We start from the raw sequence: 26,279 nt of genomic DNA, 5'->3' as shown, positions 1-26,279 counted from the left end.
TGATTGCTTCCTTATCCTGAAGCAGGAAGTCACTTCTTCAGTTAAGAAAATATTGATTTAGCTAAGAAGTTTCACCAATCTTTATAACAAACAGAATCTCATAAACAGCTATTTATTTTTACACTTTAGCTTTTGTACAGATTAAACAAACAAAATATACTAAAATGAGATTTAAATTTGCTGATAGGAAGAATTTACTTCCTTTTTATAGATGTCATGCTTCATGTCTCCCATCTTTTTGCTAAGCTACTCTAATGGGTTCCGGGCTGTAGCATAATATTGACTCCATTGTCTCAGCAAGTCAGTAACCATTTCCCCAGAGCCTTTCACTAAAAAAATACAATATCTCTGTAACAAGACATTAAGGAATACAAATGATGCTGCCCAGATCATATCCGACAGCTGTCAACTTCTTCATTCTTAACTGATGGAGCTTTTAAAATTTGCATTTCGTAACTCTTCTGCCTCTTGCCTTACATTAACTCTTTGCCAACATTTGGTATATCCATTCTTTTGGTTGTCTCTCTGCATGTTTTTTGTGCTACCCTGCGGCTTACATGCCACCCCTTCACTGTGAACCGACACCTGCCTAGTGTGCATGCATATGTGTGCCCCAGAAATCATCATCAGTGTACCCATCTATATATGAGTGGGTGTAAATGTGCATGATCTCAGGTGTATGTTTTGCACATTCTACTTGTTGTCTATTTAGCTTGTCAGATTTTAAAAAATGAAACATGTTCTGAGTCACACGAGGCTGCAAATTCGATGTTACAGATGGTGTTTTAGTAACAGGAAACTGCCCACATATAAAAGTTTTTAGTCCCATTGTGATTAAGTTCTAGTTAAGTTTCTCATCTAGAAAAAAGAAGCAATTGCACTGCTATTGCGGTCATTTGCTGCTTTCCAATGAGTCCGAGTTGTAATTTATAGATATTTGTGCATTGTTTTTTGTTTTATTTTGTTTGTTTTTGTTTTTCACCCACTCAACATGTAACTTTATTGTCAGCTTCCAAATCTTTATTTTTTGTTTTGGGGGTATTTTTGTTAAAATTAAAGATAACTGTTGGCATGATTAGGTGATTTTAATGTAACTTTTTTTTTTCATGTTTATCAAAACTGTTGAAAATGTATGTATATTTTTATTATTTGGCCTGAATCAGCTGTTTATTTTGAGGCGTAAAATGGGTGATTCCCATTGTCCTCACCTTTTTACATTCTGGATGAATGTCTCGTCTCTATAACCTGCTTAAACTTGTTTCATTTATTCAGAATGAGAGCTGTCCATAAAATGTCTGAACTAAAATGTGCAACAGGAAAAGAACTGATACATGATGATAATATATATATATATATATATATATATATATATGACAAAGAATAAACTATAAAGAGCACCACTTTAATCTTTTCTAATAACCTCAGACATGCATAGACAGTGAAGTCTGAAAATGTTTTCACACTTTTTTTTTCTTATTAGATTATGTGAGCTACTTTTACAAATATATTTTTAGCAGTTGTTTAATGAATATGAACTTAAAGTGCAGACTTTTAGGTTGAATCTGGAGGTATTAGGAATTACAGCTCCTTAATATGCAAGGCCTAGTTTCTGGGGCTCAAACATAATAATAATAATAATAATAACAATAATAATAATAATAATATATACTGTGTATATATATTTATATATGTATATATATATATATATATATATATATATATATATATATATATATATATATATATATATATATTGCTTAAAATGTGGAATCCATTAGCATCTGTAAACATTGTCTTTCCTCCTTTGTAATATTTTGCCAGGCTGTAACTGCAGCTGTATTCAGTCATTTTTTGTTTGTGAGTCTTCCTGCCTTTAGTTTTGTCTTTAGCAAGTGAAATGCAGCTCTGTCCCTTCAGACCACACATTTGACTTGGATTTTAAAGGTGATTTAACTTCTTTGTCCAGTTCTTTGTAAAAGAAACTCAAGTTGCTTTAACCTCATGTTTGCAAAGTGCTATCCAATCAACTGAGCTATATTTGGCTGAGTCTGAGCAGACTGTCTATCCCTTTACACTTCGTAATTTGTCTGGCTGTGTCTGTCTTCTATCATATTACTTGTGCTATAGCCATCTGAAGCAATGCATCCCATGCTATCACACCCCCACCTTAATATTCTGGTTCATGTTGATTTTAATTCCATTTGTTTGTAGAAATGCTGGTCCAGATCTGGCCTTCTTAAGATTTAAATGTATTATTTTAATCCTGTCTGCTTATTGTGTGCATCTTCTGTTTTTGCTCTTTTACGCAATGTTTGGATAATGATAAGCCAACCTCCTGAAGGGTATCCTTTGCTTGGCTGGATGTTGTAAAGGGTTTCTCTTTAACTTGGATTTGATGATAATCCACTGCCTTTCTTTTCTGTGGACATCCAGGTCCTTTTATGTCTCTTAGCTTGCTGGTGTATTCTTTTTCTTTTTTTTTTCTCTCAGAAACAACCAAACTATTGATTTAGCCACTCAGTTGTATTGCTTTGGCTGCGTTAAGATGGATAGTTTCCCTTACATTTAGAAATCATGTAGTGATTTCACACAAACAGCTATGAAATGCAAATGCAAACAAAGCAACTCCAGACCTCCTGCATATTTTAATAACGCTAGAGATCAGACAAATAGCCCACAACTGTACATGCAAGAGAAAACAGAAAATTGTCTGATTATAAGCTTCAAAAACATGCACAAACTGCACATTCTAAAGTTGAAATTCCCAAAACTATCTTCAATTTAGAAATGTAAAGGGTAGTCAGTCTGTTAGTCCACATTCATAATGTAGTTAACTTGTAAATGTTTTGTTGAGCAGCTAAATTAATTTTAATTATGTCAGTGTCCAAATATTTCTCCAAACTGGCTGTATAATAAACTGGAAATAAATATCTGACATATATTTAGAAAAAATGTAACCAAACAAAATTAAAGAGTTATTCTTCTACATGACCTGTTTCAGGTCATTCTTCACTAAATTTTTCATGAGGTTTTGACTTCAGTAACCTCACCAAGTTTTAAACAAAGCTTCAGAAATTGATGACAGAGTGAAAAAGCAAATTCAGGGTCAAATTCAGTTTCTATTTTATGTTTTAACAGGTTGACAGACTTTTAAAATCCTGCAGACATATATTCTGCATGCATTTTATCACGCTATCTTCTCACATCTTCTGTTAAGGTCAAGTTAACATAACACTTCATGCACTGCACTTTCTTATTAGCTGTGCTAGAAACTATAATTTTCATGTTCTGTGCTTCATTTCTAACCCCCACCTCCACACAGCTCCCTTTTGCTTAATTTACTTCACACAGGTTTAATATTCCTTTTTTGTCGCTCTGCCCACCTGCATCTACTCTTTTAACTGGAATACAGATAAGAAAATGTACTGCAGTGAACAAACAGAAGAATTTCACTTTGAGGGTGGGAGTTTGTGCATTTGCAGGGCACCAAAGCACTGGCGGTTCCCCTGGTAACCAACACTTCAATACTGCGGCTGAACCTGCGAGATAATTGGATGGAAGGAATGGGCGGAGCTGCTATTGCCGAGATGTTAAGGGAAAATTGTTACATTACAGGTGGTTGTACTGGGCACTCAAGCATACACACTTTGTGTCTTTCACTCCTTTCCACACATGGTATGTTTTACAAACAGAAGTGTCATTCCCACTCATACAACATTCTCACCCCAGTTACATTAACAGCACACAATTTAACATCTGGGTCCCTGCTGTATATTTGGCAGTGGTGTCTCACTGTGGAAATCTCATACATGCAGGATGACTTATGAGTCACACAGGACCTGTAGGCTTACATTATCATTGTGCACCTTCATGCTCAACTCTTTTAGTAATAAACCAGTGCTGTTGTGAATGATTTTGTCAGTGCTAGCATATGTTAATTAGCAATAAACATTGACATTAATGCTCCTAGTTTGGATACCTTATTGCCACTATGACATCTTTATGTGGTGTTGGTAATACACAAACTCTAAATTTTGTCCATAGATGTTGGAAACTCTTTCACAGCCATGGAATACTGGCTAATTATAAATGTATTTTTTTCTGTTTAAAATTAGAAAAATACACAGAGTTGCTAAACAAACAGTACAGAAATCTGTGTCGAAAATAGTTGGCATAGGTTGTTCTGCCACATGTGTTGCCACTTTTATGAATGATTATTTAAAACTGTAAGAACTTGGTTTCTCCATCTTTTATCTGTGCCTACATATGTCAAACATATATAGCCAAATATATTTCGATTTTTCATATCCAAGTTCAACTTCAAATACAGGCTAAAAAGTGACAAAAACAACAAAAGATCGTCTGCATATTTTGTTTTATACACCATAGACCCGTTCCCACTGAGCAGCTCGGCACAGATTGGTACAGTTCAGAAGGTTTGGTCCAGCCAATTCAGGTGAGCATTCCCACTACAAGTCAGACCCTGCCACTGGGCTTGCAGGATTTAGACCAAATGCCTAGTATGGTGTCATTCTAGTACGACAACAATAAACGTGATGCTACAAACAACAATGGAGGCCAATCAGCAGCTCATTTCATTCTGCTTGACTTTTGGCTTTTTCTACAAATGATACATGCTGCATTGTACGACCAGACCTTAGTTTTCTGCAGCCATCCATTTCCTATTATCTTTCCAACATCCAACAGAACCATGAACTGAATTGCAACGTTGTGTTTGTTTTCTTTTGTTGTGGGCAGTGATGTTTTTCTGTCCGTCAATCAGTGAGGTTTATTGTTAGATGCCAGTACCTTCACCCTAACCGTATTGCTGCATTTTCCTGTGGACCTACAACTGAAGGGGGTCAAAAAATGGCACGGTATGGTTCGGCTGTATGGGCCCCTATTTTAGTTGAAGCACACAAAATAGCTTACCGGACTGCACCGGCCCGAGCCAAACCGCTCAGTGAAAACTGGGCTTATAGTAGCTACACTTCAATTCCTGTGTTACTCACAACAATGTGCATTTTGAGCATCTCATGAAAATCTATTCACAAAGAGATTAGCAGTTTGTTAGCTTGCTAGCTAATTTGGTTTTCCAAGATCCTGGCAAACCATGTGATAACTCAGTCTTTCACAAAAGTTTTGTATTGTTTATTTGTTTGTTTGTTTTTTTTATACCTGGACAAACAGTAGGAGTTTGCAAGCATAATAGAGATGGGTAGTTCTGATGGAATAAATAGAATGTCAATTGATTACCATACATGGAGCTAAATGAGATGCAATAAAGATACTGGTGCCAACAACAAAAAGCTTTAGTGTGCAAATATAAAACCCTGTGCATACTCCACAAGAACAGAGAAAGTTGTTTGTTTTCTTGTATTTAATCAGGACTGCATTTTCATATGGGATATACAGGAGATTCTAAATGCTGAACACAGAGAAAATCTAACTTGTAGGAAGAAAACAGAAAACCTGCAGCTTATTCTGCCATCATCTCTCCAACTTTCTTATCCAAACTTTGATTCTGGTTGATTATCAAATATCACTTTTCGAGCATACTCTAATATACAACCTTGGTAGTACCAGATTAGAAGTCAAGGCTTTGTAATCATAATAATTCTTCCTCTACGATTGTGAATGTCTGTAATAACATAATATCAGTAAAAACAAATGCAGATAAAATTTTTATTTCTAGACTTGTATTGGGTCATGACTTTCAAATTTAATCAACTTCTCATTTAAGATTTAATAGTTTCATGGAATGTTCTTCCCATCTAAGCAGATACATTAAAAATTCAGTTGCCTTTATCATCTCCAAGAGGAGTGAAACACAGCAGTAGGCATGCTATTAAAACAATGATGATTAGAAATTTGCTATATGTAAAAAGCAAGTAGATTTTCTCCCCTTTGGAATTTATTTCTGAATAAATACCTGTGCTGGTTATTGTTCTTTGTACTGTGATCTTTTAACTGAATTTAACCTTAATTTACACTTACAGTTATTTGTCAATTCCAGAAGTGGATCTGTCTGACAACAATCTTGGAGATTATGGTGCCAGAGCCATATCTGGTATGCTTAAAGTGAACAGCACTCTGGTGAGTTTGCATCTGTCTGGAAACCATATCACAGACCAGTCTGCTGAGGATCTTGGCCGAGCTCTTATCAACAACTCAACCGTACAGCACCTCGATCTGAGCTTCAACACTCTGGGAGACCATGCAGGTAACCAAACCAGTCTTGCATAGTAGCAATGTTGTTGTTTCTGTTCGGTCATGGCCATTCAAAGAATGAAACATTACCTTTTTTTTTTTATCAAGGTGTTACTAAAGATCTTGGATCAGATACAGTTTAATACACATGTTTACAAACCTATCCCTAAACTGTTTCACCTGCATAAGCTAGTTGGAAGGGCGCATCCATGACATTTTTAAAGGAGCATACAAGGGTATAAACTGGAAAAACATGGTACATGTAAATGAAACCTTAAAGAAAGATAAATAAAATATTTAAAAAGGTCTACATTTGAGAAAGCTTAATTGAATATTACAACCTAAAATGTTATCTAATGGGAAAATTAAAAAGGTATCACGTCTGGTGATATGTGACTTTTACATCCTCTTCAAAAGAGTTTGGACAGAGAAATATTTTCACTGGTGTGTGTATTTGGTAAGGTGATGCTGTATAAATGTTATATTATGCTTAAGAACATGATGGTGCTGATGCAGACCAACAGAGTAACACATAGAAATATATTACATGCTGCATTCACTTGCCCAAGAACAAAGGGTTAGTGGAATGCAGCCCTCAGTACAAATGAGCTTTTCTGTTTCTTGTCAAAATGTCTTTATGATATTAATACTGCACATGCTGACATTTTGTGATAATTATACATTTTCTATATCATGGGAAGCCCTACTTTTAATACATGTTATTCATTCCTTTTTTTTATTTGCAATTGAGGGTGTGAATGAATGATCACTTATACTCTCTAAGTAGTTGTTGAAATCATTCACATCTGGCTTTGCAGTCCTCTTTTCTTATTAAATGATAATTGAATATCCAATGGAGCCTTATAAACCAAAAAAATTGACCAATTACTGCTGAGAGTGCAGAAATTACAATATATGAGCAGTGCTCTACTATTATTAGATTTCTGGAAAGCTGTTCCCATAAAAGAATTTGCTATAATTGTGTAGCCTTATCTCCAAGCAGCCACAGGACAGCAGGCACCACCAGACTGTGGCATTCAAAGGTCAGAAGCATTTCTCCTTCATTAAAACCTCGTTCAATTATCATGTGGAAGAGCTTTGTGATTGGTCCCTCATGAAAGAATGACAGAGCAGGAAACGGAGCACCTAATATAGGTAATCGAAAATAAATCTGTCTGAGGAAAAAGAGGACGCCACCATGTCTTATTGCCATTGTGCAGGTATGATTCACCTCCCACATATTCCATTCTGTATTCTCTGCTACTGAAATATCGAAAGACACCTTTGTGAGTTTCGAGAGCTCTCCTCTGTGAAGAGAAAATGAAGACCAATCAAACACACTGACATTCAAGCCATGGTGTTAATGCTTTTTTTCCAACCAGATGGAGAGTCTTAGGTGATTTTTTCTGTGAATGTGAAACATTGACTGTTGTGTTATGTGCCTTCTATTTGAGAGGAGATGATGGGTATAGTGCTTTTGATGGCGGTCCCTGCCTCTCAGGGGAGCTGTGGTGTCCATCACAATGTGTAGAAGTGACCTGACTATGACGTCTTACTACAAAGACATCTAAATAGTCTCTCACCTCAGAAATATTTTGAGAATCTAATGGGTAAAAAGATTAGATTTGAACTATTAAATCTATTATATCTGTTTATTAAAACTGTAATGCATACCCTTGTTTTTCCAGTTAGATAGAATATGTTTTTGTTTTTTCTTCTGTTCACTTTTCTGATTTTTCTTTTTCTTATCCAAAGGACAAATCCTGGGTGATTCTTTGTCTGACAACACAAGTTTGAGATCTCTAAGTTTGGGCTGGAACTCTATTCGAGGGAGAGGAGCAGTGGTGTTAGCCAACAGCCTTGGGGTAATACATCTGCAAATTCATGTTTGGCTAATATTTTTGAACTCATGCAAGGCAAATGAAGATCAAAAGGTGCATTATATTGGTGCACTTTGAATTGCACTTGAAGTGCAACACATCACACCTTTTCAAACAGTTCCTGTACAAAATATACATTCACATTTCTGATATTTGAATACTCAATATTAACTACTGCAGAACTATAGTATTTGTTCTCTAGTTTCTGATTACACTTAGATTCTTTCTTTTTTAAAAATCTGGGATGCCTCATGTGACAGGTGATTTTTATTTTTTTTCTAGTTGTTGGGCTACATGTAGCAGTACTTCCAAAAACTAGTAAATCGACTTTAATGTTAACTCCGCGTTAATATCACTTTTAATTGGACAAAGGCCTGCTAAAAACCATGAAAAACTGCTCATGAAAAAGAATACAAAAAATTATTTTAACTGATATAACTACACTCATATGGTAATATAGTTAAAATAACACAAGATGCTTTGCTAGATGCTTTGTTCTCTGTCCAGCTCTGGAAAGTTAAATCAGCTCAGTCAAAGACCAGAGACTGTTGTCTTTTCAAAACCTAAATGTAATTTCTTAATGTAGGTAACAACTTATAATAACCCTTAAAGAGTATGCGACATGTGGACTGTTCTTTCAAACTGCTCTTTCTTTTTTCCTTTTTTTTTTTTTGGCTGATAATCATCCTTTGTAAAAAGGCTGTGATCATTTTCAAACCATGAACATGATGTAGTTGTGATCTTTAACCCTAGCAGAGCGATGTTATTGCCTAAACCCAACCAGGTAAATGACAAAAGTGCTATGAAGGGTATTTTATTATTGATGGAAAAATAGATTTTGCTTTGTGGTTGAAAGTTCTGCACTAAATTTCCCCATCCACTCCCCCATCTTCCCACCTAATAGGACTTTGTGGCTTATTAATGGAAACACTTGAGAATGATGTTTACTTTGATGTGGAAACATTCATTACGTATGTTTCCTTTCTGCTGCCTGTAGTGATGGAAGTTTAACCCCATGAGTCATACTTAGGGGATGAACAAATTACCTGGATGTTTTGATTAGAGGTCTTGTTGAGATTATACTAACTGTTAATTGTGCAAGAAATCTTAAAATTTGCCCTACATTGTGAAACAGTCCCCTGGTATGGTGTCCATTACACATCACAACAGGAACCAGTTCTGAAATAGTTTCCCATTTCCATTTTAACAATGAAGACGGTCAACTGGATCCTTATCATTAAGTTTCACTAACAGGTTTGTTTGAGTCAGACCCTTAAAGGCCTAGAACATGGGAATCTTTACAATTATCTTAATAAATATTTAGCTGGTTTTTGGGTTTACAATGATGTTATTTGGGATTCAGATAACGATGCTGGACAGGACAAGATAGAAAAAAAAAGAAATGATCTAACACAGAAAAAGACAAAAATAAATAAATAAATAAAGAACCACACACACAAATGGACCAAATATGAATATAATTTGGTTTAAATGTTTTAGCTGATCTTTAACTTTACAAATAATTTGAACACATTGATGTATTTTAATTTTACAAGCAAATACATATTTTTTTTAAAGTGCAGTGACACGCTGCCCTGATACCTGACATACAAGTTTGGTGGTTTAAAATTTAAGGGGCATCATCAATCAGAAAACTAAAATATCATATATCTTTAAGGCCTATTTATGCTCCCTTAACATACATAAATAGGTACGTCCATTTCAAATGTCAGTACCCTTATACTTCCCCGGACCATTCTCGCTGCCTGTCGTTAAGGGTCAGCAGGATGTCATTAAAATTATGGGATGTTGACTGGAACATCCAAAGGCACAACAGGGATGTACCATTATGTTTTTTTACTTGAAAAACAAGCTGTAGACCTGAGCCCTGTAGCAGTAGGCCTGCTTTGTTTATCTTTTTTCCACCCACAAACCTCGCCAACATGCAACTTACGTGATCAGTGAGAATGGTACATACCATGGTACGTTTGTTAGACAAGACATCCACCAGAGGGCAGTACAGAGTTCAAAGGTCACCTCTGACTACAGTTTAATCGCTTTACTAAAAGAACTGTTGCAATCTTATTCTCTTAGGATCAGCCATTTTATCTAATTGCAATTGGTCCACATACACAAAAGCTGCCATATTTGTGTTACCAATTTTTCTACAGTGTCTCTAAATGGACAAACAGCTTTGTTTGATAGGTTTTAGAGCTCCGTTTGGGATAAAACCACAAAAGACACATAGAAGTAGACAGTACACATTAACACAATGTGGATGTAGTACTCTGAGGTTGATTCCTGTCCTGTCTGCAAAATGAATGCCAGTGTGCCATAAAAAAAATGAGTCAGAAGCACAATGTTTTAATGTTGGAAACTTACATAGTATTGCTTTAGGAAGTTGTTTTTTGCTTTGTTTATCTTTTTTTGTTTGTTTGTTTTTTGCTTTGTTTTGTTTTGTGCACATCTGTCACAAAATTTTTACTCACTATAACTTCATCAATTCAGACAGCCATCATTAGATTCTTCTAAATTAATTAACATCTTTATTCAAATTTTACATCAATTGACAAAGACATTCCTTGTCTACCAAATATTACTTTTAAATGATACATAGATATATAAAATTATGAGTACAGAAACATTCAATGTCCAACTATTATTAGTGCTGTGTGCAAAGAATTTTCAGTTGCACTAGATAATTATCTAAACTTGACTAAAATGTTTAGATAAAAAAAATGTTAATGTTTTAAATGAATAATATCTGCGGTGCAGCCTCCAGAGTGTGAAAGGTATGTTATTCTGCAGTGTAAAAATGTTGTAATTTCACAGAGGCTCAAACATGAAGAAATTACTACACCCTTCGGCTACAATATTTTGATACGGCTCAGCTTTTTAGACTTGTGACCTGTCATGTTTGGCATTTCATGAAGCTGATGAATATGCCCAGAAAAATTACCACATTTTTAAAGGTAATCTTTAAAATTGTCACAAATGTGAAATTGCACAACAAATGTTGAAAATGATTAAATTCCAGAAGTGGATGGACGGTCACCCCGGACAAATCACAAGGATTTAGTCCCATCCATCCAGTATTTTCCACCAGCTGCTCAAGTTTTCTAGTTTGGTGTCAGTTTAGGGTTTGACTAGGGTTAGGCATAAACAAAATTATTAGATAATTACAGGTTTGTACATCACCTGAACACTTTAATATACGAGAGAACAGGCAATGAAAATCGTTTCCATCTCACATTTTCTGTGAAACTCAAATCTGTTTAGAAATCATTGTCATTTCCAGCAATATTAGCATCTGAAATCTCACTTTACCAAAGGCATCTGATTATATTTTACTGTGTTTTAGGTAAATGTTTTCCTCAGAACCCTGGATCTGTCATTCAATGGCTTCAGCAGGGAAGGAGCCATCGCTTTAGGACAGGCTCTTAAAGAGAATTATGTTTTGGAGGAGTTGAATGTGAGGTAGGAATCTTGGTAATCCTAGTATCTGATTATTAGATTAGTGAACAGTAAAAACAGCAAAGGTTGAACTTTCCTCTTAGTCCTTATTTCATTAATCAAATGAAAGTGACCCTACTCTAATTACACAAGCCTCCTAGTGAGTTTAAAATTCTTCTTCAAGATTTGTAGCTTTTCTTGAATGATGGTCCTTCTGGTTTTTTTGTTGAACTTCTTTCTTGAGACTTGCTTCCATAAAAAGTTCAAATAACCCTGTTTTTCTGCCCCTTGTTAAATTTCTTTGCAAATTTCAAGCAATTTATGCAACTTGAATGAATAATATAGTTTAAACAACAACACTTTATGATTGCTCCTTTAACACTTCTTTTTGTTCTTTGCATTTGTTTCTCACTACAGTAACAACCGAATACCCCCTGAGGGAGCCATCCGCCTCGCCATGGGCCTCAAAGCAAACAAGACAATCAAATTCCTCAATGTAAGCTGTTGAAAAGAGATTGGATTTAGCTTCAAAAGCAATGGGAGGCATCAGTGAATTAAATAGGAAAAAGAAAAATAAAGTATCACTATACATTGTTTTTGTGTCAGTGCCACAGTTGCGTTATCAGGGTCATGGAGATGGTTGAGCGTAACATATTGATTACATTGATACATTTGTTTTGAGCATATTTTTCTGCCTTTGCATTTATGAAAACTTATTGAGCCAAAGAACATAGACCTGCTCAAAATGCTGCCACTGCAGTAAAATGTTATTGCATATTTCTAAATAAAGTTATAATTAATTTAAAACAAGACTTACTTCAAATCATAAAACTATTTAAAATACCAAAGCAAGAATTACAGGAGCAACGCTTCCTTTCTTTAGTCCTCAGTAGGGGAATATATTGTAAATTTGCTGTCCAAATTTTTATATTATTATTATTTACAACACAGATTAGTGGAAGTGTAGTCAAATTCTCAATGGCCAAAATACAAAACTATTCCTTGGATTAAAGTTGACGGACAAATGGCAATGCCTTTATGATGTTCATAGCCCAAACTAAGGAAACTACCTGAAAATCAAATGGTTGTTTTTATTTTTATTTATTATTTATTTATTTATTTATTTATTTATATTGGATTTTAATGCGACTTAACAGACTGATGCAAGCTGAACATGGCTGATGGATGGATGGATGGATGGATGGATGGATGGATGGATGGATGGATGAATGGATAAATGCTTTGTTGATCAAGGTCAGGTACCAAGGTAATAATAATATGAAAAAAATAAAAGTATATAAGTAAGCAAACAAAATCCAAAAGTGGTTTAAAAGTGACATGAACACTTAAGGTGACACGTGTCAATAAAGTGACAAAATAAGTGACTGTTCCATAAACTTTCCATAGCATCACTCCTGGTATATGCGGTCCTAGGTGCTGGAAAAAATGAGTACAATTGCTTGCCTTAGAAAACTATTTCCTATCCTACATAACCTTGTTTATTTTCTTATATTTGTGTCTCAGATTGGAAGGAATCCCATTCAGAGTAGTGGGTGCTATGGGATCCTTCAGTCTGTTCAGGAGAACCCAGATTCAGCCATGGAGACATTAGACTTCTCAGTGAGTAACACATTTCACCTCTAGAAAGATTTTCTTCTTTTTTAAATTAATTTTTCATGAGACAAACATGTTCATGTCTCACTCTCTCCAGGATATCACCGTCACCCAGGATTTTGAAGACTTGTATACAACAGTAAAGGAAATGTTCCCTGTGCTCAGAGTAATACATGGGGGCCGCATTGGTACATTAAGTAAAACAAAATCTTAAAAGGTTTTACTGTAATTAAAGTATTCACATGCCAGCAAAGATGTAAGATAGCCTTTTTACACTCTATAAATGTTTTCATCAGCAACAAAAAAAAAGAAAAGAAAATAATGATAGAAGCTTGGCAACAATCTCTTTTTTTCCAGAAGCTATCACAGCATGTACTCCTGAATAAAATGTAACATACATAAATAAAACTTGAGAAATATCCCATAATTTCAATCTAAAGGTAACGCTGAGGTCAAACTGGAACGATGGTGATGATGAGAATGGATGATGGATGTAGAAAACAGATATTGAGTGAGATTCTTTTTAGATATGATCTGATTTGATGTTATATAATGCCAGTGGGTAGAGTGATGGAGAGAATCAGAGAGCACCACATTATGTATGAAAAGAACTGAAAGTGGGTTGTACAAAACAGAAATGAAGTACTGCGTGACCAGTTAAACAGAAAAACCAGCTTAGAAAGAATGATCCACTGTTAGATAAGAGAGTTGTTTACTGCAGCATAACCCAAACTGTTAGATCCAGTGAGCTATCACTTTGGATGCATGTACTTTAGACTCATAAACCCTAACATTTAAGTGGTGTTACATCCTAGCACTTGTTTATCTTGTCAGCCTACTCTCTTGCCAAAATATATACTCTTAGTATTAAAAACTGAGGAAAGGAAAAAGTAACACATATGAAAAGTGTAAAGAAGGGCCAGAACATAAAATAAATGGAATAAGGATATGGTACTTTTTAAAAGCAAAAACATAAAATAAGAGATATGCATTTTTGATCATTAGTCCTCTTCGTCAAATCAACAGTGTGCACATGTAATTTTAGCTGAATATGACTCATCTGGACATTTTCCACTTTGCGCTGCCACTGCATTATTGTAAGAAAAGTCTGTAAATAAATACTTCCCAGTCAGTACAATCCCCCACTGTTCATCTAGAAAGAGGAGACTATTCACTTGGAATTATCTGTAATACCTGTCTGCTCTCCAGTAGAGATCTGTGTCCTTCTCAGTGACAATGGATTTTTTTGTCAGGTTGTAATATCAGTCTATGTCACTGTCATTTAGTGAGCCTCTCGTTAAGAGCATCACATTCCCCGCCAAAAAGGGAGAATGGGGAAGAATTGGAGTTTGTGTTGAAGAAACCTACCAACTTCCCAGAGTTGAAGCTGAACTGGTCAATTTTGTTGCAGAAGGATCACATTTTCTTCATTGTATTGTTTGTTTTTCTGGATTGTCTTCATCTTCTGCCATCTGTCATGCAGTCAAGATAGCAGTTTTATGTTAAATAATAAAAATACTGGAAAAGTCTGGTGGGTTCACAAACTTTCAGTCACATAGGTGAATTGTAAAATGATGAATCATACTTTCCTTGCTAGTAAAAACTCAAAATGTTTGTTTAAACACTGTTATCATCAAAAAGCACAGTCAACCACTCAGGTCTGGCCGATTTTGTACATTGATTATTGTAAATTGCGTCAGTCCATGAGATGTGTTTTAAACTCTGGCGGGCAAACCATTATCAGCAAGTTTCACCACATGATCACTGACAGAGGGGTAAACATTAACCAGCTGGGAATGGTTAAGGGTCCGCTGGTTGATTTTACTTTGCAGAAGAACATGGCGACAAGTAGTTGTGTGCGGAGTTCTTTGAAAATGCTGCACAGGTATTCTGTACACCTGAACCAAACCAGGTAAGGATGGCTTTTTCTTTAATTATCTTTTAACTTATTAAATACATATACATCTGGTTTCTTAATGTTTGTTCAGGTTGTAAAACTGCAATTTCACCTGATTTAGCTGCTGTTATTTTCAGCATACAGCTGTATAAATCTACAAGTTTTGTTTAATACTTCAAAGCATGAAATGCTGAATCATTGTGTGCATTTGAAATAGCTCCAGCATGATTTTAATATTTTATGTTACATGACACACGTTTCCAAACCTGCTGTAATCATTTCCAGGACCTCTGAACTTTGTACTGTAAATACACTCCATGCAACTACCACCAGTAAGCAGCATTATTGGGCTTCCAACCATATGGATTTTTCCTCTAAGTCAGATTTTAAATAAAGCAAGTGTTTTTGACAGGGTGCCATGGGAGATTCATGTTTAATCAGAGCTCCTAATTAAAGCCGCTGGCCCATGTGGTTTATTAAAAAAGAGGAGTTCCACTGACCTTGAAAGTTTAAGGATTTTTGGAATAGGGAAAGTCATTAAGTGTTTGCAAATTAACAGATGGCTGAGTCAGTGCAAAATTTTAAGTAGCACTGTATCGCTTCCCTAATCCCTAAGTGGGGGTATTCCACTTATACTGCCTGGGAATGACACTTCACATCTTGTGAAAAATCCAGAAATTGAGGTTAATTGAAGCAGCTTTAAAAGGAGTTTTATAAATTATGAGTTTATAAAAAGCAATGAAAGTCCTTGAATTCTGTGTTTTGATGAGTGTGGGAGCTTTATTTGTTAATAGAGGAATGGATGGGAACTGTAATTCAGAGAGCATGTAAAGCAGCTGACAGTGTTCAGTAAATTATTTATTTATTTATTTATTTTCCCAACAAATTTGTTCCTAATTTATGCTTTTTATAACAACAAATGGGGTATTTAGTTGGAGACTGTTGTGTTTACTACTGGCAATACTTCTTTTCGTGTGTGCCACCATTACATCTTTCCCTACTTTATTTTCTTTGAAACAGCTCCCTTAAAGTACAGCTTAAACATGTCAGATTTGAAGCTCTGCTATCAGACTTTTAAGACAGCTACAGTCACTAATGTTTAAAATCTGATTGTAGCCTCTTAGATTTCTACATTGTCTCTTGAAGCAAACAAGATTTCCCTTTAATTGACTCTAGACTGGGTGAAGTTTTTTTGAAGACACACACATGCTGCTGCACTCTACCCACTCATTAATACAGTATGCATATTTTTAATATCAAAGGATATTAGCATGACTATCTTTTTAGCCAGCATGTCATGCACATCTCCAAGGTCCTTTCAAAGTTTTTCCCTCTTCATATCAAGACCTTCTCTGGTTAATGGTTTTGCTTTGAGCTTTTGTTTCTTTCTTTCATCTTGTTTCTGTGTAGGAGTTTTTCCGAGAAGAGCGACAAAGGCTGGTTCCGGTCCTTATTTGTACACAAAGTTGACACCAGGAAAGACGCTCACTCCAATCTGCTGTCAAAGAAAGAGATCAGCAACCTGTATAAAATTCAATGTAGGCCTACAGGTTTTTCTACCATCCAAGTGAAGGGCCATTGTCTCTAAAAGCAGGGTTAGACAGGACTGATGAAATGTGAATGTGAGACAGACATGTTATATTATACTGAATGGCGTCTGTTTTGTGTAACAACGGTCTATAATGTAATTTATCTCTGCAGATAAATAAATCATGTTAATTAAATTCAATCCACAGTGACTGCAGAGACTTCAAAGAAAATTAAAAGTCTAATATTACATACACAGCCGACAGGCTGTAACCAGGTTGATAGTCTGGCATATCAGCTCTATAAAACTTTGTAACATCAAAACAATTTGCCTGGTTTTCTTTCCAGTCTGATGTAATAACAATGTTTGTCCTTTGAGAAGAAATCTATCATTCTCCCCAGACTTTGATCCTTTTGTGGGGTTCATCACAGCGTGCAAGGAATTCAGTTGCCATAGCTTGTAATCTTGTGCAAGTGAATCAATTGTGCATATAAAAGCCTTTGCTGAATCGGAGTGTGAAATTACTTTGTTGAACATTTTGATTGCGTTTTTTTTTTTAAGCACAAATTTCTGATAAATCTGTCTCTCTGTTTTTGTTTAAAGTTCACAATGTCAAACCAGAGTGCCTGGACGCATACAACAGTCTCGAGTAAGTTTGTTGAAACATTATTACCCTCACACCATCACTTTTCATTCTTTCTGCTCTTTGCTTTTTTTCTGTAGGTTTCATTTCAAATGTGCCTTTTCAAAATGTAAAAGTAGTAGTTGGATTCCTTTATGAAATATTCTAAGTTAAAGGGACAAAGAATTCTTTCAGCATTTTACCCTTTGTCTTTTTGTATTTTAGGCCTTTGTTTGAAAACTGAACATGCCTGTGGAAAAGAGTAGCCTATATCTCTGCAACCATAAGCTATAGTAAAGGGGACACGTGAGATTTGTTTATATGTGTAAATATCATGTGTTACTAGTGAAGAATAAATGAAGGAAGGTGGCACATAGAACAAATTAATAAAGTTCCAAGCTTGTTTAAAAACAAACAAAAAAAAAAAACAATACTTTCAGGATGAATATGAATATCCCTTTAGAAGAATGCTGCTGTAATTTTAAAGCTGTATCAACTCATAGTAAAATATGTGAGGATGATCTATGTAAAGGCCAACTCTGACAAAATGAAGCTGAACAAAATTAAAGCGGTTTTAGTACAGACAAGTATGTATTTGACTATTTTGATTCACATTTATAATGACAAATTATAAGGAGGGGGGGGGGGGCAACCATTTAATTGGCCATACCAAGAGATTTGAACTCTTGCATAACTTTGACCAAGATTTCAAACCTTAATTAGCTTGTTAAGGCCACAGCAGGTTTGTAGTCATTGTTAAGAAAGGCCAGGTAATGCAAATTTCAGAGATTTATAAATAATCTTACTTTCCAACCCATTCCCAACAATCAACAGCAGTAGGTTTCCTGTAAGCAGCTACCAAGCGTGTAGAAAATTTAAATTATAGAGGCCCAAAAAGCAGAAATGGGCTATAAGGAGATATCAAAGTGTTATTTGGTAGGAGTTTCTTCAACTTGTGATGTGTTTAAGAAAGGTGGAGATGAAGGTCAGGTATGCAAAACCAAGGAATCAGAACGTTAGCTATATCTTCACCACAAAGTGTAGAATATCTCTTAGAAAAGTAGGATGACATGTGGCAAAGGCTACAAGTCGGGCTTTGAGCCTTCTCTTCAAAATCTTACATGCCTGTGCTGTAAGATGTTCAGGGTAACCCACATTCTTTTCTTGGGTGTCCAAAAATACACTAATTTATTTTTTATAGGGTGATATTTTGAGGCAAGGGCCAGTTTAGGCTCTTCTTTAGTAACAAAGATTAATTGAAAACATTATGACTGTATTGTTGTAGAATCTCAAGATTAACTGAACATATATAATTGATGTAAAAGCAATATATTTTACGATACAGTGGCATTAAATAGAAGATAATAACGCTGGACTTATCTTTATTACTCCATGTTCTCTGAGTGTCCTCTAGTAGGTCATTGTGCTGATATGACAGTAAATGATAACTTTAAACACCTTCCAATAATCTGTTAATATTTGTGTGTTTTGTGTTTATTTATTTTATTGTGACTTTAGGGCCGAAGTGCAAAACAAGCTCCATCAGGACCAGGACTACCCATGCGAGGTAGTTGGAAGCTGGAATACCTGGTATGGAGAACAGGATCAAGCTGGTAAGCATCAGTGCAATAGTTTATCAATCGAGTCCTTCTTCAATCAGAAAGGCTGCATGAAGACTTTCTTATAACTGGCTGCACTTTGGCTGTGGTTTGTTTGGTAAAACATTACGGATGACACAGACACTTCCTGATTACCCACCAGTGGCAAATCTCTAATTACAAATGATACTTTTTCAGTGAATGTTGAACATTCAGGTACAGCAAGCAGTGATAACATGATGATGGAGGTTCAGTAAGCTTGGGCTGTGTGGGCGGCGTCAGTCCTTTCATAGTGCTACAGTGACATCTGCTGTCGTGTGTTGGCAGTGCATCTGTGGCGTTACAGAGGAGGCTATCCAGCTTTGACTGAGTGCCAGCAGAAACTGAAAATCAACAAGGTATGCTGGAAGCTCTTTCATTATCTTTCTTTTTTTATACATAAATTAGCTATTGAAGGAGCCGTTAATTAATTTGCATATGTATTTTTAAGTGCAGATTTACGTGCTTAAAAAGAATAGTCTGTCAATATAAATGGAAAGTCAATATCATTGGATTTGGACACTATCTTGTTTATAGGAAGTGATAAGATAGGACTTCATTCCAGATATGCTTAATTATTTACAATCCCATCTCCAAAAATGTTGACATGCTGTGTAAACAATTAAAACACATTAGCATACCTGCATACACTTCTTTTCATATCTTTGAAGGAGTATTTGGAGTTTCGGAAAGAGAGGGCAAAAATGTTGACCTCAAGGCGAAACCAGCTTCTTTTGGAGTTCAGCTTCTGGAACGAACCCCTGCCAAGACAAGGACCAAACATATATGAATTGCGCTCCTATAACCTTAAGGTATGCTTACATATTTTAAACATTACATTTACATTTCTTGCATGCTTCTAAAGATGATAAATCTTTATGTTTATAAGAACTACAGAAATGCTTTTCACCATGTAAATTCCAAACAAAAAACTAAAATCTGATCTTTAATAGTTACACTGAAGCATGTCATTTAGATATTTTGGATGAAAATAGTGTGAGATGTTCTATATGTGACGTCATAGGTAAGTTTTAAACCATGTCATATGTTTCAGCCAGGAACCATGATTGAGTGGGGTAACCGTTGGTAAGACAAACTTAATTTTCCTGAAATATTCTGTAAATTCAAACCATCAGTAGCTTGAACTTTTGCCTGTGTAATCATTAATTGTTGGAGATGGTCCAGTGAGCATTATCCTCCTGCAATGAGCATATCTTACAACAGGGCGAGGGCAATCAAACACAGGCAGGAAAACAATGAGGCGGTGGGCGGGTTCTTCTCACAGATCGGTGACCTGTATGTTGTTCATCACTTGTGGGGTGAGTAAATACAGACTCTATATCAATAATGAATCTTGTTTTGGGGAGGATTAAAAGAAAACATCTTCAAATATATTAGCCAGCTTAGCTACTCTCTTCACATTAGCCACCAGTTTACATTCTAGTACTTTCCATCATTTTGAAAGACTGGAGTTTCATTAACAGAACTGTGCCCCACAACTTATGTCCTCTTAATGTCCTCTTCTTTCTCTGAATCTCAGCAGGAGTATAGGGGCACCTTTTATTTAGTCTTGCTTGTCGACAAGGTCATACAGGATATTCCAAATAGATCCTGGAGAGACTTCAGCATGTAAATGATTTTCTAATTATCCACAAGGCTTGTGCTCCTCAGTCAATAAGGTTGCTTGGCAATTATCAGCCTTCCTATGTGCACTTCTCTTTTTTTTTTCTTCTTTATTTGCGAAGAAGCTAACAGCTCACTTTGGCAAACCAAATCATGTTTGATTTCTTTTTTATAGATTTGATCTTTTTTAAGCCTCATTGTTCTCTTTATATGCATATTCAATGCATCTGGGTCAGATTTGCTACTTTCAGCTCTGAAATGATTGCTTTTAGGCTGCATTTACTACTAAAGAAACAAAAAGCTACCCATTAAAACTCTCTCTCTCTCTCTCTCTCTCTCTCTCTCTCTCTCTCTCTCTCTGTGAAACCTGTGAGGAGACGTTATACAACTTCTGAAGTGGTTGCAAATTTTATTGACATTTTAAACCAAACTCCTGCTCAGACTTTACCTGCATCCTGTGATTTTTATTGCTGATGATTTTAGTAGCAGTATGGAGTCAGCCATTAACTCAGCAACTCCACTTAAAACAAAAATTTTAAGAACTAAATCCAAAACACCATGGAGCAGCCAGGAAATTAAAGAGCTTAAAAGAAGTTGCAAGATAGCAAAGATGGAATGGAGAAGAACAAAACTAACAATTCATTACGAAATTTTGCATGAAGAATTCAAAATCTGCAATAATACAGTTAAACAGGAAAGAACACTCCACTTCTCAAACTTCATCACAAATAACAAAAACAACCTCAAATTCTTTTTAAAAACCATTGATCTTATAATTAAATGCTGATTTTAACAAGTCCTCGATGCCACCATCAGATGCTGCATGTGAGGACTTTCTAGACCACTTCAGAAGTAAAACAGACTCTGTTAGATCCAATCTTTTATCTCAGCAAAATGCTGATTTTAACATATCTGATGCATTGTTTTCACCTGAGTGGTAAAACAATTGTTTTGTCCTGGTTGACGCAAAGACACTTTAGATCCCCTTCCCACACTTTTAAAAGCATTTTAGGGTTTCTCTGAGTATGAGCTTTTAAATATTGCAAGTTACTCTCTTACAGACCCCAGTGTTTTTAATAATTACCTGCCTGTATTAAACTTTCTGTTTTTAAATAGAATTATAGAAAAAGTTGTTTTTATTTAGTTAAATGAGTTTTTGAAAAATAAAAAAAACAATATCATGGAAAAACATCATTTTGGTTTTAGGAAAAAACACACTCCCTCAATGGCCCTTTTAAGATTTTTTAATGATGTCTTTGAAACAGTAGACCACCCCATGCTATTAAACAGACACAGAAGGCTGGTGGGCCTCTCAGGTACTGTTTTTAAATGATTTACTCCTTTCTCACAAATCAACAATATTTTCTAAGTATACACACTGTGGGGTTCTCCAAGGATCAGTTTTAGGGCCCAGTGCTTTTTAATTTGAACATGTTGCCTCTTGGGGATGTCACCAGGAGGCCCGCCATTGATTTTTCACAGCTATGCAGATGATACAAAGCTTTACATATTTGTGTCTCGATGATGTAGAACCAGTGAACGTCCTTTTAAATTGTATTTTAGATATAAATAGTAATGAATCTATGAGAATTTCTTACAGTTTAACCAGGACAAAACTGACATTTTAATCACTGGCCCTAAAGGCAAGAGAGAAATCATTTTACCAAAACTGCAGAATTTTAAACCTTCACTGTGTGCGACAAACCTGGTTGTTCTTTTTACTCTGAGTTGGATTTTATTCCACACATTGGAAATGTAACCAAAAAAAGATTTTATCATCTTATAAACATCGCCAGACTCCAACCATTTCTCACTTTTGCCAGCACCGAGGTGTTGATGCATGCTTTTATCTCCAGTAGAATAGATTACTGTAATGTCTTACTCTCTAATCTTATTAACAAGAGCATTTCAAGTTTACAGTTATTTCGGAATTCAGCGTCATGTGTTCTGATGAGGATCAGAGAGTGGGCACACATTACACTGGTTTAAAATTATTGCATTGGCCCCCTGTGCCTTCCAGGATCGATTTTAATGGTCTTTTAGTTGTTTATAAATGTATCAATGGTCTTGGACCTTCCTATTTATCTGACCTGCTTTAAACTATTAGCCCTCACAGACCCTAAGGTTTTCTAGTACTGGCCTTTTGATTGTCCCCAAAATTTATACTAAAACCTATGATGAGGCCTCATTTTACCATTGGTTAAAAGCAAAAACTTGCTCTTTTTTGTTTACTCACGACTCATTTTCTTAACCTTTTGTTATTTTTGGATTCATGGTTTTGAAAAATGTTTTATTAAGCTTCACCTACATGCAAAGTGATGCACTGTGCATGTGTTTTATAGCTTATAAAAGCCTGCAGTCCCGGGAGGAGACTAGAAACTCTGCCTGGAGGAAGGAGGGATGGGATGTAAATGTTTATTATACAGGTAGAATAAAAATGCTTCACCCACACACATGTTCATAAAAAAAACTGGTTTTGACTTATTAATTTACTGTTGTTTGTCATAAGTTCTATTGTACAGTATTTTCTGTGTTGAAGAAAGAAGTGATCACAAATTTGTTACAGCTCTGATTAGCATCTAAAATCTGCAGAATTACAAGCTTAATCCAAATCTATTTTATTATTTCAGCAAGAAATGTTTAAACATATATTACAGCATTCATTTTAGTTTTGTATGTTCTCCTGTAATTATAGATGCTTTGGAGTGTTTACTTCTTTATCCAGATAGACTTAACCTAAAGCCAGCTGTTTCCTTTATGTTGTCATAAAATTGTATAAATCACATTTGATCTATTTTGCCTGACTGCTTGTAGTAAACATTTTAAGAACCATCAGCAACAGACATTTTTGGTTCTAAAATATAAAGTTCGTTGTGTTACAGTGCCATTTGCCAGGATTTTCTAAAATGGCAACATCAGTAAATGGTGAGACGGGTATTAAAGGATCCATTTACTGTTCTGAAAGGGTCAGATAAATTAGTGTCAAACTATAAACAATAAAAAGGGCTTACTTGAATTTAAGAGGGGTTGTTGCATGTATTTGTTTGATTTCAAAATGTTTGTTTCAAGCACATCCAAGCGTCTAGAAGATGTTGTAACCTGTCTCTCTGTCTATCCTCAGTGCCTTTGATCAGAAGTATGGAGTCTAGGATAATGATTCCAACTAAGAGTTCACCGTTACAGTAAACGATGACTGAAACTGCAAGTAGTTTAGCAACAGAAACTTCCTGACACACTTGTTCTTACTGATTGTAGGTTTTTTTGTTGTTGTTTTTTTATTGTTTGTTTTGTTTTGTTTTTTTATTCTGCTGGATGATCTGTGTTACATTGATGTCTGATTCCATATTTGCACTCCAGCCAGTGATGAACTGTAAAGATACCATGTTTGTGTGCATTTATTTTAAGAGCAATCTGAAAGATCTACATTTCTAGATATTTAGGTCAAAGGTATAAAAAAACAGAATAATGAACATACTCAAGTAAATTGATATTTGTATTGTGGATACAAAAATGCTAAATGTTTATATTTACACAAATGTTCGGGCCAATATGTCTCCTGTCTTTTGTTTTTATCACAAATCATCATTTTGAATTGGTTTTATTTTCCCCCAGCAAAGTGCTGTGCTACTGATATGTACACTATGTTTCACAACAGTAACTTTGAACAACTGTGTCATGAAATAAAGGAATGTCTCATTCTTTGAACACAATCATTAAACTATCTAACGATTGTGTTTAAAGAATGAGATATGCCTTTTTTTTATGACACAGTTGTTCAAAGTTACTGTTGTGTTACTCATATGTACACTATGTTTCACAACAGTAACTTTGACTGTAACTGTGTCATGAAATAAAGGGATGTCTCATTCTTCAAACACAAACATTAAAATATGTAAGCATTTTGTGGATTGCCATTTGCAGTAAGATATGTAAAGGGCCTACCAGAATCAAACATATAACTTCTGGTAAGAAGCATTGTGAAATGTTGTCAACGAAGAATCAAATTTATTAATTCAGAAATATTTGATCTGCACTTGAGAGTAAACTTTAAACAGTTTAAGGGCTGTATCATTCCTGCATTGACATTATTAAATTGGACTATACTGAAGTTTTAGTATGAGGAACTAAAGTTAAAAACATTTTATTTTTGCTAGTGGTTGTTTTAGTGGTTAAAACAGGGTGAATGCAAGCTCCAATTTAATACATGAAAGACAATGACATCAGTAAAGTGAATAATATCAGTTCAGTCAGATAACTCATAAGTTGATGAATAAAAGATTTATTGAGAATTGTAGTCTGGTGGTTTGGCTCCAGTCCCATCATTCCTTCTGCATAGATGTTTTGAATCAATTAAATATTGGAGATGAAGGTTTTTAAAAGATGTTGAATGCAATTAGCAACAAGCTCATTCAGTTAATTTTTACAATGGTTAAAAATGTTATTTATTCCAGTTAGCATCTGGCTTTTAAGTGCAGTAGGAAAGCAATGATTCAGACCTTTGTCAAATGACTTGATTTAGTTGCTTTGTCTCCAATCTGTACTGATGGAAACATCCATGAACACACAATAATTTTCAATAAGGGCGATAAAGGTGCTGTCTCTAGGGCTTTTTACAGAGAAACAGCTTTACAATCTATACAATCCTAACTCCAAAATAAGTTGGAACGCAGTGTAAAATATAAATAATGCAATGACTTGCAAATCTTACAAACCCATTTTTATTTCCTAAAAGAACATAATCAACATGTCAGATGTTAAAACAGGAAACATTTTTACCATTTCATGGGAAATTTTGAATTTGATGTTAGCAACACATCTTTAAAAAAAAATAAAAATAAATTGTGCCTATTGTTGGTTTCATTATACTCCAAATACATATAGATTACTCACATAAATTTAGGGATATTCAGCTCGTTGTATATGTCAGAAGGCACCTAAAATAAACTTTACAGGTGAAATTTATTTGACTTTCTCTAAACTTTTGAATGAACATGTGTTCATTGATTAAGTACTTATTGCATAGCATGCTTCTCTAACAAGGTGATTAACCACCAAAAGAAAAAGCAAAGTCTCTTCCATGAATTGACCACTAAATGTTCTGGTTCAATGACCGCTTGTTTTTAAACAGTCCTCTTCATTAAACTATTCACATTTAGACATAATCAAACCAAGATAAACATCTAACACATGAAAAGTTATTGAGACATTGACATTTTATGTTGTGGCATACCCATGACTGTTATCAGCTTTTCTTTCAATAAATTGTTTGTATAGGAATTAACCTAATAAGATTCTACTTAAATTCCCTATATATAATATCAATATAGTGGGAACTTTTTACATTTTCTGTAAATTTCATCTGAAAGTTGAATATCGCTAACTTTTTATGAGAAGTGCAAGTTCAGACTTAAACTACTCACAGACCAGAAATAAAATGCAAGATTAATTATTTTACTAATTGTAACAGCAGCTTATAATCAGTCTTTAGTATCAGTATTCAGATAGCGGCCTGGTGTAAAAGTAGCAGGTGCACTTTATCTGATAATGCAATCAACCAATCAGAACTAGAATTGATACCAGCAAATACTGCAGTCATTTAAGGCAAAACTAAATGTCAGACATTCTCCCATTACAAATTCCTTAATTGTTGTTGAATAATTGCTAGTTGCACATGGCAAACCATAAGATGTCAGTCAAGAAACAAACAAGGATAGTTTTATTGTTGTTCATAGTCACTTTTATGTAGAAATAAAAACCCGAAGTCTGGCTACTTCCTGCCGTTTTAGAACACGCGGGAGACGTTTAACACCTTGTA

The 26,279-nt window shown here is 35.1% G+C and overlaps 2 protein-coding genes across 3 annotated transcripts; both read left to right on the top strand.

Annotated features, from left to right (window-relative positions):
- The first annotated feature begins 1,758 nt into the window (after positions 1-1,758).
- On the top strand, positions 1,759-14,295 carry lrrc74b (leucine rich repeat containing 74B). The gene is made up of 7 exons (XM_042000661.1): positions 1,759-3,615; positions 6,017-6,223; positions 7,966-8,075; positions 11,452-11,567; positions 11,961-12,039; positions 13,068-13,163; positions 13,255-14,295. Exons 1-7 carry the CDS (start codon positions 3,555-3,557, stop codon positions 13,369-13,371), a joined length of 786 nt encoding a protein of 261 aa, XP_041856595.1. The 5' UTR covers positions 1,759-3,554; the 3' UTR covers positions 13,372-14,295.
- Positions 14,161-24,403, top strand: nipsnap1 (nipsnap homolog 1 (C. elegans)). Of its 2 annotated transcripts, XR_006012143.1 has the most exons (11): positions 14,161-15,069; positions 16,465-16,592; positions 17,186-17,231; positions 18,723-18,817; positions 19,130-19,200; positions 19,513-19,653; positions 19,896-19,927; positions 20,066-20,160; positions 22,807-22,890; positions 23,586-23,700; positions 23,757-24,403. XR_006012143.1 is itself a non-coding variant. In XM_042000656.1 (10 exons), the coding sequence occupies exons 1-10, from the start codon at positions 14,729-14,731 to the stop codon at positions 23,648-23,650; spliced, it is 1,098 nt and encodes a 365-aa protein (XP_041856590.1). In that variant the 5' UTR covers positions 14,161-14,728; the 3' UTR covers positions 23,651-24,403. The 2 variants fall into 2 exon arrangements, 1 of the variants encoding a protein (XP_041856590.1); XM_042000656.1 differs by having other exon boundaries at positions 23,586-24,403.
- Positions 24,404-26,279: the final 1,876 nt, after the last annotated feature.

Source organism: Melanotaenia boesemani, chromosome 11 (assembly GCF_017639745.1).
Source record: "Melanotaenia boesemani isolate fMelBoe1 chromosome 11, fMelBoe1.pri, whole genome shotgun sequence".
Lineage (NCBI taxonomy): Eukaryota > Metazoa > Chordata > Actinopteri > Atheriniformes > Melanotaeniidae > Melanotaenia > Melanotaenia boesemani.
The sequence above is the reverse complement of the archived record's forward strand: the minus strand, read 5'-3'. Positions and strand labels throughout refer to the sequence as shown.

Bases quoted from the DNA above. Each gene is read 5' to 3' on its own strand.
- nipsnap1 (XM_042000656.1), top strand. From the start codon at position 14,729: ATGATGAATCATACTTTCCTTGCTAGTAAAAACTCAAAATGTTTGTTT. The intron at 15,070-16,464 runs GTAAGGATGGCT...GTTTCTGTGTAG, and splicing joins GTACACCTGAACCAAACCAG to GAGTTTTTCCGAGAAGAGCG. The intron at 19,928-20,065 runs GTAAGACAAACT...ATCTTACAACAG, and splicing joins ATTGAGTGGGGTAACCGTTG to GGCGAGGGCAATCAAACACA.
- lrrc74b (XM_042000661.1), top strand. From the start codon at position 3,555: ATGGAAGGAATGGGCGGAGCTGCTATTGCCGAGATGTTAAGGGAAAAT. The intron at 3,616-6,016 runs GTGGTTGTACTG...TGTCAATTCCAG, and splicing joins GGAAAATTGTTACATTACAG to AAGTGGATCTGTCTGACAAC. The intron at 8,076-11,451 runs GTAATACATCTG...ACTGTGTTTTAG, and splicing joins TGTTAGCCAACAGCCTTGGG to GTAAATGTTTTCCTCAGAAC.